The sequence below is a fragment of the Thamnophis elegans genome, chromosome 6 (genome assembly GCF_009769535.1).
Source record: "Thamnophis elegans isolate rThaEle1 chromosome 6, rThaEle1.pri, whole genome shotgun sequence".
In the NCBI taxonomy this organism is placed as follows: Eukaryota; Metazoa; Chordata; class Lepidosauria; order Squamata; family Colubridae; genus Thamnophis; species Thamnophis elegans.
Window position 1 is genome coordinate 50798907 of NC_045546.1, and position 18507 is coordinate 50817413.

The following is an 18507-nucleotide window of genomic DNA, read 5'->3' on the forward strand; positions in this document are numbered from 1 at the left end:
CAGTGTGTTAACCTACCCTTATTGCCAGCAGTACTTATTTACCAGAGCAATCCAGATGCATGTAAATACTGAATAAATACATTGTGTTTGACACTCCCCTTCAGGTTATTCATTGTTCATCATTCCACTGGAATCCAAATAGATGTCAAAAGTCTTAAGGTCTTCCTGTTGATCATTGTATACTTAAATAATGTATATTTAGCTTTATATTCTTCTTAATGCTTAATTATGCCAGTATTATTTTTGTGTGTTTTCTTAACACAATTGGAAATCTACACATATATTTCTGAGGCTATGCTTAGTGTATTCTATACTGAGTTGGTGGTTGCCTTACTGTATTTGATATTGGCCTTTTAATGTGATATTTTTTTCACTCACTTCTCAAATATAGAAGTATATAGTAGTTGCTTTAGTCTAAAGCCATGGAAAGAAATCTACTGAGATCAGCTGGCTTTGTTGCAGTAACAAAGAACTAGTATTGATGCAAATATAATCGGAAATGACTTATTTACAGATAATTGATCTTATACTGAAACAAACTGATTTGAAGTATAATAATAACAGATTCCAGTCCTAATTGATCTCATACAAATTCAACAAGTTCTTTCCACAAGGGAAAAATAACACTTATACCAACATTTTAATCAAATATCAACTTTTCATATTTTCTACTTCCTTTTGGCTAAAAAATGCATGCACTTTGGCAATCAGGCTAATTTTTTAAAGTTTTTTTAAAAAGATATTTTGATGATTACAAAGTGGAGAGTCACCATTTACCCAAGACGGGGAAAACATCTTGTGATTCAGGACCCTGTATAGCTCCCTGGCCAAGCCTTGGGTGTTACTAACTTATAATTTTAATATGACTAAATGTAAATATGACTTTAATAAGATGACATCCTAACTATTTTAATTAAATCAAAATTAGTTTTTTCCTGGAAGCATAAGCTCACATGGTTTTTACCAACACTTCCTTTATATGACAAAACATAGGGAGCATAAAATTAAAATCAGACATAAAGGAGAGGAAGTTTGAAAAGGCAGCTAGATCTAAAGAACAAAAATAATTATGGCAATTGAGACAAATTCTCAAGACACGAGTCAGGTTATTTAAAAACCATTGTGTTCTTTAAATCCCCAAAGGAGGTCATGTTAACTCTCTTAAAGATAGACATCAGAGTTAAAGCAACTTAAAATGGGGCTGCTTTCCTTCCTTCCTTCCTTCCTTCAGCAAAGGGAAGTAATGAAAATGAAGAAATGAAAATATTGGTGAAGTGGAGATCAGTACCAAGAGATTTTAAATTTAAGTAATTTTTGTGTATTACAATCTTATAAATTGTCTGCTTCTGTCTTTCCTTCATCTGTAAATTTAACAGCCTAGATTGACATTATTGAATTTATTTTCTGACTCTAGCAATCAGCTTCAGTCCAGCTTCTTCAGTTCTATGATTAGCATAGCTCATATGACTCACCATTCTAACTCTAATTAATTCTAATTCTTGCCTAACTTCAGGGTTGTTGTTTTGTAGTTTTTCACTGTAATCTTTCTCATGGATACAAAAAAAATATTTAATGGGTCCTCTTTTTACCCTATTTGCCCTCCTTTCCTATAGTCAATTCAGTGTCCTTCTATTCTTGTTTTTGAAGGCCATGTATCTTATCTTTCTTCCTGTAATTATCTTGAAACATTGACTTATTGAAATAGCCTCTTTTCAGCTCCTTTTTTTTCACTTTAACTTTCTTATTGACTTTCATGCTCTTATTCATTCTCTACCAAATGAGCTGAAGCATAATTCCAATACTAATTGATTTAGCCACTTTTAAAAAGTCGTCCTAATATAAATCCATTTTTTACTTTAACCTGCCAGAAAAAAGGGCTACAAGCTGTCTTTATCCAACTACTATAACTTATAATGCATATTTGTAAATGCTAAGCACAAAGGTTGATTTCTTGGGAGCATGTAGAGAGGAAGGAGATGATCTTAGAAAAAATGTTCAACAGCTGTTGCAAAACAAAAAGTTTGAAGGATGCCTTGACCCATGGGAAAGGAAAAAGTATTAGGAAGAGACACAGACTGGCTTCCCTAACATCCTGAGGTATAAGAGGGTGGAAAGAGAAAATACAATAAGAATTTCAAGGTTCGGTTCATATATTCTTATCTTGATGAAATATAGTTCTAATTTTTTTATGAAGTCTGTTTCCTTATCTGGACACCTTAAAAGGCTGACAGAGGGATAAATGGAAAATATTGAAGTTCTTGATAGAATAAGAAATATGCATTAGATGTATATTAAACATTTTTATTTAGTTTTTATTCATTTTGCACAAATCTTAATAGATTTTAGCTGATTTATATCCCTAAAATATTAAAATCATATCATAAAAACAACATCTATAAACAATAACATCAGCTAGTTCAACCACCACCACCCAAATATTGCCACCTCTCATAATTTAGCATCCTGTGTTCCAAAATCCCTATGGAAGATCACTGCCTTTTTTGTCCTTCCTAAACAATAATAATCTGCCAAGGTTAAAATAAGAAAATCTAGCAGTTATCATGCCAGTTCTTTTGCAATCTTTCTTTAGCTTTGGTTTTGCTTTATATAGTTATGTTGGTCTTTTATTGTTTTCTAAATAGATGACGGCAAAAGCATGTCATGATAAAGAAGAAATAGATTTTCTGTTTCTTTTCTTGTTCATTGCTTTTATGAAAATCCAGAATATACAAATACTTCTTTTTATGGGATTTTGACTGATCCTAATAAAGATATTAATCAACTGGTTTTTGTTTTTTGTGATGGGATTGCATGGCTATCGGGGGGAGGGAGAGAGAAAGAGACAAAGAATGGGACAGAACTAGGAGAAATTTCTCATGTATTATGATTTTTTTTGACAGAAAAAGATAGGAAGTCAGTATTCACATGGATATAAATAGGGGAGATGGCATTTAATATGGATTATTCCTAGCATGGATTATTTCCATGTAAATACTGAATAAATACATTGTGTTTGACACTCCCCTTCAGGTTATTCATTGTTTCAGGGTAAAATTAAGCCAAGACAATTAGAAAATATGAGATTTGAAGACTTGAAGGAAAAAAATCTCATACCAAGGAACAAGTAATTCTTGACTTCCAAATGCTCTAGGATAAGTAAATAGCTTTGAAGAATGTTAAAGAGCTGTTTCATAATGTACATTAAAACAACAAACAAAAACCTGTGTAGATTGGCCTTTGCCCAGAGGAAGGGCGTATGATTATTAAAAGGTATGCCAAGGTATGAAGTTTTTATCTTGTTTTATTGATTTTGTTGTGAGCCATCTAGGATTATTATAATGTAGTGTGGTATAGTACAGTACAGAAAAGATTAATCATATAGTATTATATAAGGCAGCCAAGCCATGTAGATCTTTAAACAAAGATACAACAAAAATAACTGGCAGAAAATGCTTTTACAGGTAGTTCTTGATTAATGACCATAACTGAGCACAGAATTACACTTATAAGTCATTGTGACCACTAAGTGTGTCACCATGTGATCAGGGATGGGTTCTGACAGACACTACTTCCGGAACCTTTTTTTACTTTTTTAAGCATTTTTTTTTACTACCAGTTGCTTAAAAAAGGTTCAAAGGATCAGCTGTGACAATCAGCTGTGCCGCGCGATGGTGGGAAACTTTTTACTTTTTAAAGCATTTTTACTACCTATTCACCCAAACTAGTAGTAAAAAAATGCTTTCAAAAAGTTTTTTAAAAAGGGTCCCACAATCGCGCAGCACAGTTGTCACAGCTGATCATGTGTGAGATTGTGTGTGAGTCAGTTGTGCAGCTTTTGTGTTATTTTTGTGTAAAGTGTGAGTTTGTTTTTGAGCTCTCTGTGAGGTTTCTGCTTGTTGTACCAAGCCACGCCTGCTCGGTCACATGACCACCAAGCCATGCCCACTCAGTCACATGACCACCAAGCTATACCCACAGAACCGGTAGGGAAAAAAATTAATTTCACCACTGCCATTATCTCCCATCATGAAGGAACACTGCTACAGTGAGTAGGATTATTTCAGTATATCTAAGAACAAATTGTATAACGCAGAAGTAATTTGTTCATATAAAGTGAATTCTAAAACAAAAATAATCTAGGACAACTAATATAAATAAGTAAATAATCTAAGTTAAAAAAAAATCTGGGATAAAAACAATGAATTTGCATAAAGTGAGGGAAACCTCTGCTGAACTCAATACTTAATAATTTTTGGATTATCTCTCTTGACTCTTCAAAACGTCTGACATTCTTAAGAATGTATTTTAACAAATTCAACATGTTACATTATTAAAGTTTAGAATGAAAAATACAGAGTTTCCTTGTCTATCTAGCAATGCAGAGGATGAACTGTCACAACAATTTTTGATGTTGGAAACTGTAAAATGAAATAACATTTTAAAACATAGTACCATAAAACTATTTGCCCTTGCTTCTTCTGTCACATGTTCTAGAGTTTGTGGAAATATCTGCCATAGTTGTACATGGTGTTTTTTAGATGGAAGTCTGAGAGAAGCACTGTCTTTTTAAGGTAAATTGCAGGAGAAAATAAGCAATATCTAAGGTTAAACTCTATTTCAAGGTGAAATAATGTGTGATATCATTTAAAGAAAGAGTTAAGGTACCATCCTCTTCAGGACAAAAATATCAAAAGAGCAAATTACCCCACTGTTTAACAAAAGATTTGATTTTCTACTCTACTACAGATAGTCCTCATCTTACCACCAGAATTAGGCCCAAAACTTACATTGCTTTTTGCAACAAATGGAGAGTTTTGCCTCATTTTATGAGTTTTCTCTCCCCATTTGTTAATTGATTTACCGCAGTTTTTAAATTAATAACATGGTTGTTAAGTGAATCTAGCTTCCCTACTGACTTTGCTTGTCAGAAAGTCATAAGATGATCACATGATCACAGGACACTGAAGCCTTCATAAGTATGAAGTGTTGTCAAGCATCTGAATGTAAATCATATGACAATAGGAATGCTGCAACAGTTATATAAGTAAGGCCATAAGTCATTTTTTTCAGTGCAATTCAGTGGTGGGTTCCGGATTACGTTCCAACCGGTACGGTTGGAACGGCCCCAGTGTGACTCACATGCACGCGTGCAGTGTGAGTGCACACATGAACGGTGCGTGCATGCGTTATAGCTTCAAATGACACTTCCACAAGCCTCTGCAACGCTCCAGCTGCTAAGCGGAGCATCGCACAGGTGCGTGTGCGAAAGCGCCAACAGCTTTAAAACATGGTAAAGAGCGCGGGTGGGCCATCTAGAGCGCTGTACTGGAATGGTACCCAGTGCTCAGGGCAGGCTCCGGTATGCGTACCGCCTGCAACCCACCACTGGTGCCATTGTAACATCAAACAGTCACTAAATGAACTGTTGTAAGACTACCTGTACTAAGATCACCTGCACAATGAATGAATGACAACAAAACAGAGAGAAACCTCACAATTCATTTTCTTCCCTTCAATGGAGTCCAACATTCTTAGAGACTGCCAGGACAAGTCCCTGCAGTTTTCTGGACAAATTTTCAGATTTGCCATTGCTTTTTTCCTAGGGTTAAAGTGACGTGGTGGCTCAGTGGCTAAGACACTGAGCTTGTCAATCAAAAAGGTTGGTGGTTTGAATCCCTAGTGCCGCATAACGGAGTGAGCTCCCGTTACCTGTCCCAGCTTCTGCCAACCTAGCAGTTCGAAAGCATGTAAAAATGCAAGAAGAAAAATAGGAACCACCTTTGGGGAAAAGGCAACAGTGTTCCATGCACCTTCGCCATCTAGTCATGCTAGTCACATGACCACAGAAACGTCTTCAGACAGGACTGGCTATTCAGCTTTGAAACGGCAATTAGCCTAGCCCCGTAGAGTCGGGAATGACTAGCACATATGCGTGAGGGGAACCTTAACCTTTTCCTAGAAAGTGACCGGCCCAAGGTTATCCAGCCAGTTTTGTGCCTAAGGCCAGACTAGAACTCATGGTCTCTGATGCCTTAACCACTACACAAAACTTGCTCTCTGTATTATTTTTACTCTCTACATTACTCTTAAACTATTTGAAATGGTAATAAAATGCATTCTCTAAGGCAGTGTTGGCAGCTTGAAGAGGCACGGACTTCAACTCCCAGAATTCCTCAGCCAGCAGAACTGGTTGATATCAGAATTCTCTCAAGAGCTGGCTGGGGAATTCTGGGAGTTGAAGTCCGCGCCTCTTCACTGCTCTAAGAGATCGGACATTTATGTTTGCGCTTGCAGTAGATGAAACCTGGGAACACAACGTGACCTCACGCTTTCTAACTCAGCAAAGGCGCTCCGGTTCCTTTAATCTTTCACGCTGGTTGCGTAAGGGGGGGGGAAAGCACGCACGTTTCGGTTCACAGATTGGCCTCGTCGTCTTCGAAGGCGGGTCTTAGAAGCGCAACGAAGCTTCGTGATTGGGAGGAAGAGAGAGCCCAGAGGCTATAAAATGCTGATGAAAGGGGGCGTCGCGCAAGCGCTCGGGGGAGAGTTGTTTGCAGTCCGAGCGAAGCTGTTACTGCTGCAGTCGAAGATATGGCGAAGGACATGGCGTCTCGGAAAGCGGTTTGCGTTCTGCTTCGCGATCCCGCCTGCAAGGCCAACGTCAGCGGCGTCATTTACTTTGAGCAGAAAGTAAGGTTTGGCTCCCGGGTTATTCTTAAGAAAGAGACTTTTCCCCCTTTCGCTGTAGGAGCGTAAATTGGAAGACTACGTAGTACCGACGTTGGAAGCTGCGGCTTGGAAATCCCTGATCGGCTTTTTTTTGTAGGCTATTCCCGGGCTGAGATGCTGAACCCCGAAGAGGATGTCCCGGATAACCGGGTTAATATTGCAAGTTGAGAGCTTGTGCAACCTGGGTCCTGTTCTTTTGGGAAAAGCCCATTGGATTTCTTCCATAATTGCGAAAGGTTGCAGAATCAGGTTAACTAAATAATCTGGATTCATTGCACAACTCTGTGGTTGGAGGCTAAACTTCTACTATTGCTACTTTATCCTGATTTGCCCTTGATCTGTTTAGATTTTGGCTCTGTTAAGGTTGTAGAGTAGCAGTAGTTATGAAATACCAGATAACAGCGTCAGAAACTGTACAAACTCGACTTTAGGATTTTTTTAAAAAAAATAGTGCTGGGGAAGATAAAATCGTTTTTAATTCTTGCTCAGATTTTCATTTTTATCATGCATTTTTTATTTCCCTTTTGTTTGCCTTTGTTCAGAATTACATCTGGACCAATGAATCTAACATGTTTGAGGTTATGATTTTTCTATCTTTTAGTTTCCAGTGACTTCCCCAAAACTTTTTCAGGATCTTCAGAGAACATCTCTCTTCTCCATTCTGTAATAAAAGATGCATATGGTCCAGATTTATTTAATCTGTTCCATAAAGAATAATTGCTGAGTCACGGTTTTAGAGGGAAATTTTAATGCCTGCTTTTGAAGCTGGGAAAGATGGAGTATGAGTTTTCAGTTTTCAGGAGAAACAGGTTTTGCAACCTCTGTGCCTATTCATAAATAAAATCTTACTGAACACAATGTAAAGATTATGTGGGTACTCAGTATACATGTGCCATGGGAAACTGAAATGGAGATGAAGTCTTGGATTAGAGTTAACCTACATGATCTTATTTGTATGCCAGTGTTTCCCAACCTTGGCCACTTGAAGATATCCGGACTTCAACTCCCAGAATTCCCCAGCCAGCGAATGCTGGCTGGGGAATTCTGGGAGTTGAAGTCCGGATATCTTCAAGTGGCCAAGGTTGGGAAACACTGTTGTATGCTATTTAGGAAATACTTGATATAGTACTTATCTTTAATTATAAATACCATACATAGGTTGTTTACTTATTTAATAGATTGCATCAACTTTGTAAGTACTCTAATTATGTATGTGGTAACACTGCTGATATAATTTTTAACAACAGCTCTTTTAAAGTGTGACAAAAGGGATGCTTTGAAATATTTGAATCAATTCTGATCAGCTATAGAATATAATTATTGTTTGCAGAATAGTTTCAATGCATTGTTTGATTTTAAGAAATGTATTTGTTCGGAGGTAAGCACTCAATAGAAACTTTACTTTTAACATTGTGACATTCATATACATTTATTCTTTTCCAGTAATATTTTTTTAATTTGTTTATATTGATGTTTAATCCTTTGAAATTGAAAAGTATTTGTTTATAGAAAACTAAAGCTATTTTAGAAAAGAACCACGCTTTGTCCCATTAAAATACTCTCCTTAGTTTAAAAAACACACCAGCTTGTTCATGATAAGCAGTTTTGAAAATCATTTTGCCACATATGTATTAAGTATGAAAATATGATTTCTGGTTGATATCAGTTACCTTTTTTTTTCTTTAATTGGGCCTGATTCTCAGACTGGACAAGTCCCTGCAGTTATCTTAGCAAGGTTTGTCAAAAGTGGTTTGTTATTGCCTCTTTCCTAGAGCTGGCAAAGTGACTGGCCCAAGGTCACCCAGCTGACACTGCACCCAAGCTGGACTAGAATTCCCATCTTCTGGTTTCTAGCCTGATGGCTTAATCATATCAAAATGGTTCTCTATATAATTATTAGTTTCTAATAATTGGGTGTTAGTGATGCTATACTTATTTTGCATTAGGTCAACATCTCATGTTTTTAAAAATGCAATATGTTAATTCTTGGGAGAAAAATCTCTGAATAAGTAACTACTGCTGCCACTGATGAAATGTTTGCATTAATGATTATTTAAATAATGAAAGAACAGTTACAAACTTTCAGGTAATTTCTAAAAAAATCGGTGAAATAAACTTACCCATGATGGTGAATGTTGCACGTTTATTAAACAGTTAAAGTACCTTTCTTGGAATTTGGCCTAGATTTGGGGTATAGTGTAACAGGCTACATTAGTGTTGGACTACATCACTGGTGTCAAACTTGTTTCATGATTATTTTCCCTTTGCGGGGTGGGTGTGGCCAGCGGGCTGTCAGTTTGACATCCCTGGCCTACATAGGTGTAGTCCTTGGAAATGAAGGCATTTATAGTCTATGACAGCGATGGCTAACCTTTTTTGGCTCGCATACCATTAAGGGGGAGCACGGGGGGGCGTGTGGGGGTGTGCCACACCCATAATGCAACATGTGACCCCCCCCAGTGAGCATGAGAGGCGCTCCTCCCATTTTTTTGCATGCTTTTTTCCCCCTCCCCAGGCTCCAGAGGCTTTATAGGAGCCTGGGGAAGGCGAAAACAGCCTCCCCGCCTTCTGGAGGCTTCAGGGACCTTCAGGAGTCCATTCCCAAACTTCCAGTTTGCCCATAAGGCCTTTTTTTTTTTTTTTTGCACTCCCGAGGCTTCAGGGAAGCTCCTGAAGCCTCCGGGGGGCAGGGAGGCTTTTTTGCCCTCCCCAGGCTCCTATAAAGCCTCTGGAGCCTGGGGAGGGGGAAAATGGCTTTTAAAAATGCTGAACTCAGCTGGCCAGTGCGCATGTGCGTGCTGGCCAGCTGACAGGCGTCATGCCCTGACAAATGGCTCCACGTGCCATAGGTTCACCATCATGGATCTATGACATACTTGCCCTCTTTGACCAATGTCTAAAATCTAATGGTCCAACCTGTTTTTAAAAAATCCTAGAAGAAGAGATTGGTAAAACAGGGCTCTTCTTACTGAAGTTCTTAGAACTTTACATTCTTGGTTGCCATCAAATTACCGGTAGGTGGGAGTTTTAATAAACTCCATAGGGTAGTTAAAATTGAAAGCTGTTTGTAGAAGGTTCAGAACTGCCAACGATTCAAGCCTTTTCATCGGGTTAATCTCTTCTTTAGCATATGTTATTATCTCTTGCCTTCAGACTTTGACATGCCTCAGGAACTCAAGCTTTTGCCAAATTCCTCATCCATCGGATATTTTAAAATACTGTTATTAATTACAGAGTAGTAGCCTGCAGTATAACAAAGCTTTGTGTAAGAATATGATATTCCTCAAAAGCTACTCTTGAAAAAGAGTAAACAATTATCGCCTGGTGTTTTTTGTTTGGAAATGCCAAACACTCTCCTCACCCCCCAAAAAAAGTAATCAAGAAAAACTGGGACAGTAGAGAGAAATGGTTGGCTGTGGTTTAGCCTGACTATCCAAACCCACCATTTTATGATTGGGTAAAACTGTCTCTCTAGTTCAAGAGACTAAAGATAAAGATTGATAAAAGAAAGTCATATAAAGTTTGTTTAATAGACTCTTGCTGATCAGAACTGAACGAGACTTTAAGGATTTGTTTATTAAGAGATAGGATTTGGCAAGAAGAGATCATTTATATTTTAAGAAAAGGTGATAAGTTACCAAAATTGTTTATAATGAAGAGGAAATATTATATATATAATATAATATTTTTCTTTTCTATTTTTACTTCGTATTAGTTTTTTTTTATGTTGTAATAAAATTACAACAAAGGTTGCTTGCCAAGATTGGGGAAAAATGAAACAAGTGTTTCATACTATAGTTATTAACAAATATATGCATATGCTTGTTAATATATATTGTGGCATTGAGAATGTGCACATTAAAATCAGATATATGGTACACATATTGAAATAGATAATCCTGCTATATGGCATAGCAACATTCAGTTTGGGGTTACAGATATGCGTGCATTCATCATGCAATTCTCAATGTATTCTTTGATTTGGTCTGTTTCTTAATTTGGATTCCAATTCTATAGGGCCATTTTTTTCTAAATTCTTATTAAATTACTTTCTATAGGAAGAACTATTTCAGTTCTGCATGTTTAAAACTCTTGTGAAATTACTGCTTGAACATTGCATTTTTTAATATTTCAGGGCGATGGAAATGTAACTATTAATGGAAAAATTGAAGGATTGACTCCAGGGAAACATGGTTTCCACGTCCATGAATTTGGAGATAACACAACTGGTAACATTTTTGTGTTAACATTTTTCTGATAACTACGAATACAGATTGTAATCCTAAAATTATGGATAAATGATAAAGAAATGCCTAAGAAGATTATTTTTCATTTAACTTATAAATGAAAGAAATGAAATTCATCTACTGATAAATGTTGAATGCTTTTCAAATCATGGATGGAAAAACAAACAATATTTTAGAATTCAAATGATAGATTTCTTGTATATCCTAACAGATAAGAATGCTTGCAGTTTGTATATGTTATACAGAATATATAGATAGAACCATCTTAAATACCTGTAAGATAATAGAGTTTTTCTGTGAAGTTTTATTTTTAAAGCTACCCTTGTTGACTTGCATGTTATTGTGTACATTACAGGTTGTACCAGTGCAGGTCCTCACTTCAATCCTGAGGGGAAAACTCACGGTGGGCCAGAGGATGAAATAAGGTATGTATAATTTTTTGCTCTCCCTGTGTGATTTAAAGGTAACTTCTAGTGGAGGGGGTTCAATTTTGCAAACCAAGACCATCTAATTCTTTAACTTCAGGTTAGATACCGTATATGTGTTCTGTTTGAAGTTTTCCAATAAATTCCCAGTGTGTTATTAGTCACAGGTACTAACTTAATAGTATACCTATTCACAATATTTGAAATACATAATTTGCAAAGCTCATTTCTTTCTTGGAGGCAATAAACTTGTTGCTCAGGTGTGTATGTGCTCAACTGTTGCTTCAGGCATGCATGTGCCCAGTGACTTGGCTCACAATCTCAGAAATTATCTCTGTCTGCACATGCAAGATAAAAGTAAGTCTCTGAACCTCTAGAGTTTTGTGCAATAGTCCTATTGCAAATTTGTCATTTTGTCTGTCTTCAATTATTCATTAGCTCTTCCATTATTCATTTCATTTATTCTTAGCACCTTTGTTAGCTGCTTGCTTTTAGTACTTCATGGGGACACATGCTTCTTTCAGTAATTTAGGTTTCCTTTTATTATTTTGTTCTCCAGCTTTTGACTTGGCCACCTTTCTCTCTCTCAAAAAAAGTGGCCCCATACCTTTTGGGCAGCAGGGACTGGTTCCATGGGGAGAGGTTTTTCCACCGATGAAAGGGGCCGTGGTTTTGTGTGCTGCCTGAGCGGATGGGGCTTCGTTTGTTTGTGCAGTCCAGTTTTTGACATGCTATGGACCGATTGTGGTCTACACACCAGGGGTGGGGAACCCCCGTTTTAAAACATTTGTTTTAAATCTCAGCCCTAAATATTGTGTCCTTAAGAAATGGCAACTGATGTGCTGTCTAACTAAGAGGTTTATAAAGATTAAAAATACAGGTAGTACTCAATTTATAATCATAATTGAGCCTAAAATTTGTTGCCAAACAAGACTGTTGCCCTATTTTATGTCCTTTCTTGCCATGGTCATTCAGCATTTCCGTTAACTTTACTTGTGAGAAGATCCCAATGGCTCGGGGACATTGCAGGCATCATGAGACAATTGCCAAGCATCTTCATTTTGATCATGTGACTAAGGGGATGTTACAATGGTGGTGGGAAAAACAGCCATAGGTCACTTTTTTCAATGCTGCTGTAACTTTGAACAATCACTTAACAAATTAAGTTGAGGACTACCTGTAGTCATTTTGGGAATGAGGTATAATTTTGATAACTAAATGAATAAATTGATTTTTCATCAGATTGCATTAAATGAATGGGTTCTTTCCTTAGTATCTTGTTCAGAGGCACCATGCTATAATATTTAGGGGAATATTTCTGTATTTCTATATACTAGTTTGAAGACGTAGCAAGAGATTTGTGCTTCATACAGTTTATTCAGCATTGCCAAAAATAAAAATACAGTTACTACTTTAACAAGCAAAATACAGCCATACAATTAAAGGCATCAGTACTTGTATACACATGAATTATAATGAAAATATCAATTTGTATTTGTAGCTTTATATTACAAATAGACCCCAGCAGAACTCTTCAGGACATTCTGGCAACTTGTTATAAATCCTCTCCCTATGTCATTAACAGCTGCTGCTTTAAGAATTACACAAAAGGAGATCCAGTATTTTGTTCATGATAACTGTGTAAAAAAGGCCATGGCTGCAATAGGAAAACTTTAAATAACTAGCATTGTATTTGGCATTGAAGTGTTCTACAAGTGAAGCCTTAAGACTAATGTTACGGGCTTTTAGGTGTAACTGAATATTGCATTTGTAAAAGTTTCTGTTTACAGCAAATTTTAAATGTTTAATACCTAAATATTGACTTATATTGTTAAGAGTATTATTAGCTGGCTATAGTATTTCTAATGGTTGACTACAATTTGAATGATTGCAAAACTGATCAACATGACTTTTCATGCTTGAAAACAGCTGTATGGCAGCAATACGGTAGAAAATGTGTATGAGAGACATTGTTGGTCAGGTTTTATTGTTAACTGTGAAATAACTGTATTCCAGGCATGTTGGTGATCTTGGAAATGTTATTGCAAATGCGTCGGGTGTTGCAGAGGTGTCAATGGAGGACCAGATTATTTCTCTCTCAGGCTCACATTCAATTATTGGACGTTCTATGGTGGTAAGTATGGAAATTTATTTTTTATTCTGGCTTTCACTATCAACCTTTGTAAGTTGAGTGACCTTTGTAAGCAATTTAAAAAAAAAAAAAAAAATTATAAACCCAGAATTTTCAGGTGGTAATCAGCAGGGACGTGTGTAAAACCGTTGATATGGAACCCATTGACCAAACCAGATTTCTTGATGTCTTGGTATAAATTATAGATGGAGAAATATCCAGTAGAGGTCCATAATATAAGATAGTTCTGCATATGCTTACATTTTCAGATTAATCATCATAGAAAGATGTACCTGTACACTAGGAATATTGAACATTCATACAGTTGCCAGTGGCTCAAATCAGGCTGGCTGTAACAAAGAATGCTATGAGATGTAATTCATCACACATGGAGAAGAGGAAACTATCCAGATTTGGTAGCTGTATTATGAGCATATAGGAATAACAACACAACACAGAAGGCAGTAATCCTTTTTTGATTCCTTAATTGCATTTATCTAGAACATAAGTGTAAATTTTGATAATATACTATAATGGCTCATATTTCTCATGAAGCCTGCTTGCCCTGGAACAAGATTGCTCAGTATCTTGTGAGCATTTTATGTTCTTGTTGCAGCAAAGGATTTGCCAATATCTTAAGTAATTTTAACTTACTATTAAACTAGTAGATGCCTTCTTCATATTAAGATATGGTAGAATATGTAATTTCTTGCAGGTATTTATAATTCAACAGAGGTTACAGTTTTTTTTTTAAAAAAACAACCCTGAAAATTGAGAATAAAATTCCAATTTTTAGTAACTAATAGCCTTGACCTAAATGTGTTGATTCGTCTCTTTTAGGTTCATGAAAAAGAGGATGACCTGGGTAAAGGAGGAAATGAAGAGAGCTTGAAAACTGGAAATGCTGGTGCTCGTCTGGCTTGTGGGGTAGTTGGTCTAGCTAAAGCATAAAGTACTATAAGTGAAAATGAATAGAATCAGCAGTATAGTATGTGGAACATAAATGTCTGTAGAATTGCCCGTTACTGGGTTTTGTTATGGTTTAAAAAAGAATCTTATGGTTGTATTAAATGGAATTTAAGATGGCAAGTCTTGTTTCCTTTACTTTTTTATCTGTTATTAAAGTGCTGTAAAACAAATGCAGAGTATTGGTATTATGTGGATGTTGAGTGTACAGTTTTTTAAAAAAACATTCTAAGGGAAATGTTTTGGACATCTGAAATCGCTCTAATGCTAGTTTGATAATCCTATTCTTCAAAAATCTAGCAAATTCTCATTCTAGGATTTATTTAATAAATCAAGCCTGGTCAAATTAAATCTTAAGTGACAGCCTGATCACTGGAGATCACATACTCCAAATATTTATCCAAACTTTCTATATGGAACTGTTGCTGCTTCCTATGGGATGTGGTTTAAAATGTTACATTTTACAAGAAACCAACAAAATATTTTCATTTAAGTAATCTATGAGGTCTACATAACTATATTACATTACCTTTATAAAGGCAGTTGCTGAACAGAAGTCCTGCCACTTCACTATGGATAGTGAGACCTTTAAGGGTTTGATAACAAACTCTGGTAAACAAATCTGCAAAATCCTGTATGGCATTTTAAAAAAAAATCAACCCTAAATTTAGTAATAGTTTTATACTACTAATCCTATCATATAAAGATGGAATTTCAAAGAGCATTGTTAAAGGTGACCATGCTGAAAATAAAAACAGATTAGTGAATCTGGTTCAATGTTAAAAGGCAGAGAAATCAGAATTATTAGTAGTGGTTACCTGTGTTGGCCTTTTCTTAAAAGCTGTCTACCCTGTACTTGGCTATATATATATATATATATATATATATGTTTTGTCCACACAAGTCTGTTTCACCATCTGGTAACTAGCAATGACTGTAACCCATTAAAAGTTTTAAGATCTAGAACAAAATGCAGGCCAACAAGTTGAGAGCTTTGTGAGTGCACCACATGAAAAATTTATATTTAACACACAACTTTTTTTTCAAGCTAGTATTGATCATTTCTATTTATACATACATGATGATTTTCACTGAATTAGGGATTGCTTACTAAATGAATTTTAGAATCAATTTTGGTATGCTTGTAAATGGTATGGAGACAGTTCAACACAAATTACAAATTAATTTCACAAGAATATAAAAAGTTATTTTTTATTCTATTGCAAAGAAGAATTTTGCCTCAGTTCATCTTCCAAAAGTTAAGTGGAGGGAGGGGAAGAATCTATACTTCCACTTAAGTGCGCATAACAAGCTATCTGAAAGACACACCAAATCAAAACAAAAAATTCATGGCATCAGTATTTGCTGTTTGCTGCAGTTTTGGATAAGAGTTATCACTGTGTATAGAATAAACCAAGGAATAAAATGTATGTTTCTCTTAAGGCTTGCTGGCATTTGCTAATGGAGTTAATACTTGTTTCTTTCACTTACTATAAAGTTATGACACAGCCAGCTTACATAGCTTGGTTACTTGGTGAAAGTATGCAAAAGTCCTTTTAAAAACCTTAGTAGTTTGCTTTCATATACTCTATTCCAAGACATATTAAAGTAACAGTGGTAATTTGGAGAACAAACCCAAACATACTAATGGATTAAATCACAAAAAGTTTTTCCGCAGGAGCTGGCATAAGCCCAGGAACTTATTTATAGGGCAACATTTACCACCGCATTAATTGGATGGCCAGGAAAATAAGTGACTTCACTGCAAACACCAGATTTCTTAAAACATTTAAAAGCTATTAATTTGTATCTAATAATGTAGTTAATTAAAATGCATAAATTTAAAATCAATGTAACTCACATATTTAGCTTCTGTGAACTATTATACAAACAGTTTTAACAGATTTAAACAGTCTAATTTAGACTCCAGTACAGCATTAGTTCAAACTTTTTAAGATGTTGAACAATTCTTTACCACTTCAGTGCAGCATAGGAAGAATAGCACACGTTAAGGATTGTTATGAAAATAGAGTTTATTAAAAACACATCCCTATTTTTAGGAGCTTTCACCATTTTACCTTCACTTAAATTAAAAAAAAATAGAAAGCACTTCTAAGTCTGATTTGTAAACTTTTTAAAGTGAAAACTTTAAAAAAGTTACAGCAGAAAATGGGTAATGGTTTATTTGTTTTCATGTTATTGTGTGGCTATTTTAAATAGAAGGGAAGCAATCAAATTGCTTACATGTCCCCATAAACTATGGGGAGAATTGTGATATAGCAAAAGCAAATATACAGCATACTGTACAATTCTAAAGCTCTACACTCCGATGTATTTTTTGACAAATTCCAGTCTCTAGCGAGGAGCCTCCGCAACTGAGCCAGTAGGTTTTTCAAGAGATGAGGTAGACTCAGATGCTACTTCTTCAGTTGGCTTCACACCAATAGGTTCAGACTCTTTATTAAGTTCTGAAACAGAGTCTGTGTTTTCTACTTTACTGCTCTGAGATTCATAGTTTTTGACCCCATCTACTCTGTCTGTCAACTCGGGTTTCTCCTTTCCTCGATTTTCATCTTTTTCTCTATGGGGTTCCCTATCTCTAGAATCTCTCTCTCTGTGTCCACTGAAACGCCGATTTCTTTCCTCCAAGTCTCTGTGTCTATCACGTTCAGGGCTTCTTCTTCCCCATTCTCTCCTTTCTCGATTACCAAGGCGTTCATGCTCTCTTTCATCATTACGGTTGCCATAGCGTTCACGTTCATTTTCTATCCGATTCCCAAAAGACCTCCTTCCGAACCTTTCCTGGTCTCTATGCGGAGTAAATGGTGGCCTATCATTCCTGAACTGCCTTCCATCTCTATTATCCTCAGATCCTCCTGGACCACCTCCAGGCATTCCACTGGGCCTTGCAAAGTGGCCTGGGGGTGGGAAAGGGCCCTTCATCCCATGAGGTGGAGGCATTCCAAAACCACCTGGCCCTGGAGGCGGACCTCTGTGCATCATATGAGGAGGCATATGCCGAGGTGGCATCATTGGAAACCGTTGCAGATGAGGTGGTGGCATTCCTGGAGGTCTCTGAAGTGGTATCAAACCGGGTCGGGCACCTAAAAGGCCAGTAGAAGGTGCCTGAAGCCCAATCACTGGACTAGATGTAACTCCTTGAGTACCTAGTAAACCAAAAAACATGTAATTAATTACAAGATACTACTTGTTCACATATAATCTCTCAAAAGATTAGAAGATGTGCTCTTTTTTAGGTTTCAATTTTTGTAACATTAAATGTTTATAAACATTGAAGCATGCAACATTTAAACAGGCTTTTACTAATAGTTTACTAATATCAATACACTTAAAATTTAGACCTGTCTTCATTTCTTTTCAAAAAGTATGGTCTACCAAAAATGAAACACTATGAAAGAGTACATTATTCAAACCCCATGTATACCTTTTTCTGAAAGTTCAGCTCAATACCAATTATGCAAAATGATACTGGAGAAGATTGTACATAGAATTCTTTCAGTTTTTTTAATGGACAGAAAATTAAATGAATTATCTCTGGATCAGCATGGCCAATTTAAATCCCTTTTATTTTAATAGGCCTATCTAACCTTCAATATCTAATATACAACAAATTACAATTATATGATCATCTCAAAACTACGTCAAAAAACTTGCATTGATACAAGCTTTCTGTCTTCCAGTTAAGAACTACCCTGTACCAATCTAAAACCATTCCAGAAATTTAAAGTGATAGAATCCATTTTAAGACACATATATTATTTTAAAATACATATATTTAACAGAAGGGGGAGTTTAAAGATTTTGCATTAAATGCTTTGCTGATAAAATTGGGTTTATAATACCCAGAATAATTTTTGATTTTCTTTCTTTAAAGGTTTAACAAAACTGTAAAATGTTATGCCATAAAAGTATTTCAGACCCATCTTCATCCATAAGAAGCATCTAAATAGGAACTAAGTAATTAAAACAATTTAATTTTCAACTCTAT

The 18507-nt window shown here is 36.0% G+C and overlaps 2 protein-coding genes across 5 annotated transcripts in view; one reads left to right on the top strand and one right to left on the bottom strand.

Annotated features, from left to right (window-relative positions):
* Positions 1-6519: 6519 nt before the first annotated feature.
* SOD1 (superoxide dismutase 1) lies at positions 6520-14621 on the top strand. Its single transcript, XM_032220018.1, has 5 exons — positions 6520-6690; positions 10865-10958; positions 11332-11401; positions 13418-13535; positions 14373-14621. Exons 1-5 carry the CDS (start codon positions 6592-6594, stop codon positions 14481-14483), a joined length of 492 nt encoding a protein of 163 aa, XP_032075909.1. The 5' UTR covers positions 6520-6591; the 3' UTR covers positions 14484-14621.
* Positions 14580-18507, bottom strand: part of SCAF4 (SR-related CTD associated factor 4) — an 83025-nt gene continuing 79097 nt past the window's right edge. For all 4 annotated transcript variants that reach the window (XM_032220015.1, XM_032220014.1, XM_032220017.1 and 1 more), the window contains one exon: positions 14580-17665. In XM_032220015.1, coding sequence (XP_032075906.1) covers positions 16854-17665 — 812 coding nt within the window. In that variant the 3' untranslated portion in view covers positions 14580-16853. The remainder of the gene's footprint in view (positions 17666-18507) is intronic.

Coding starts and splice junctions, on each gene's coding strand:
- SOD1 (XM_032220018.1), top strand. CDS start 6,592: ATGGCGAAGGACATGGCGTCTCGGAAAGCGGTTTGCGTTCTGCTTCGC. Junction 10,959..11,331: donor ATTTGGAGATAACACAACTG/GTAACATTTTTG, acceptor TGTACATTACAG/GTTGTACCAGTGCAGGTCCT. Junction 11,402..13,417: donor GGGCCAGAGGATGAAATAAG/GTATGTATAATT, acceptor ACTGTATTCCAG/GCATGTTGGTGATCTTGGAA.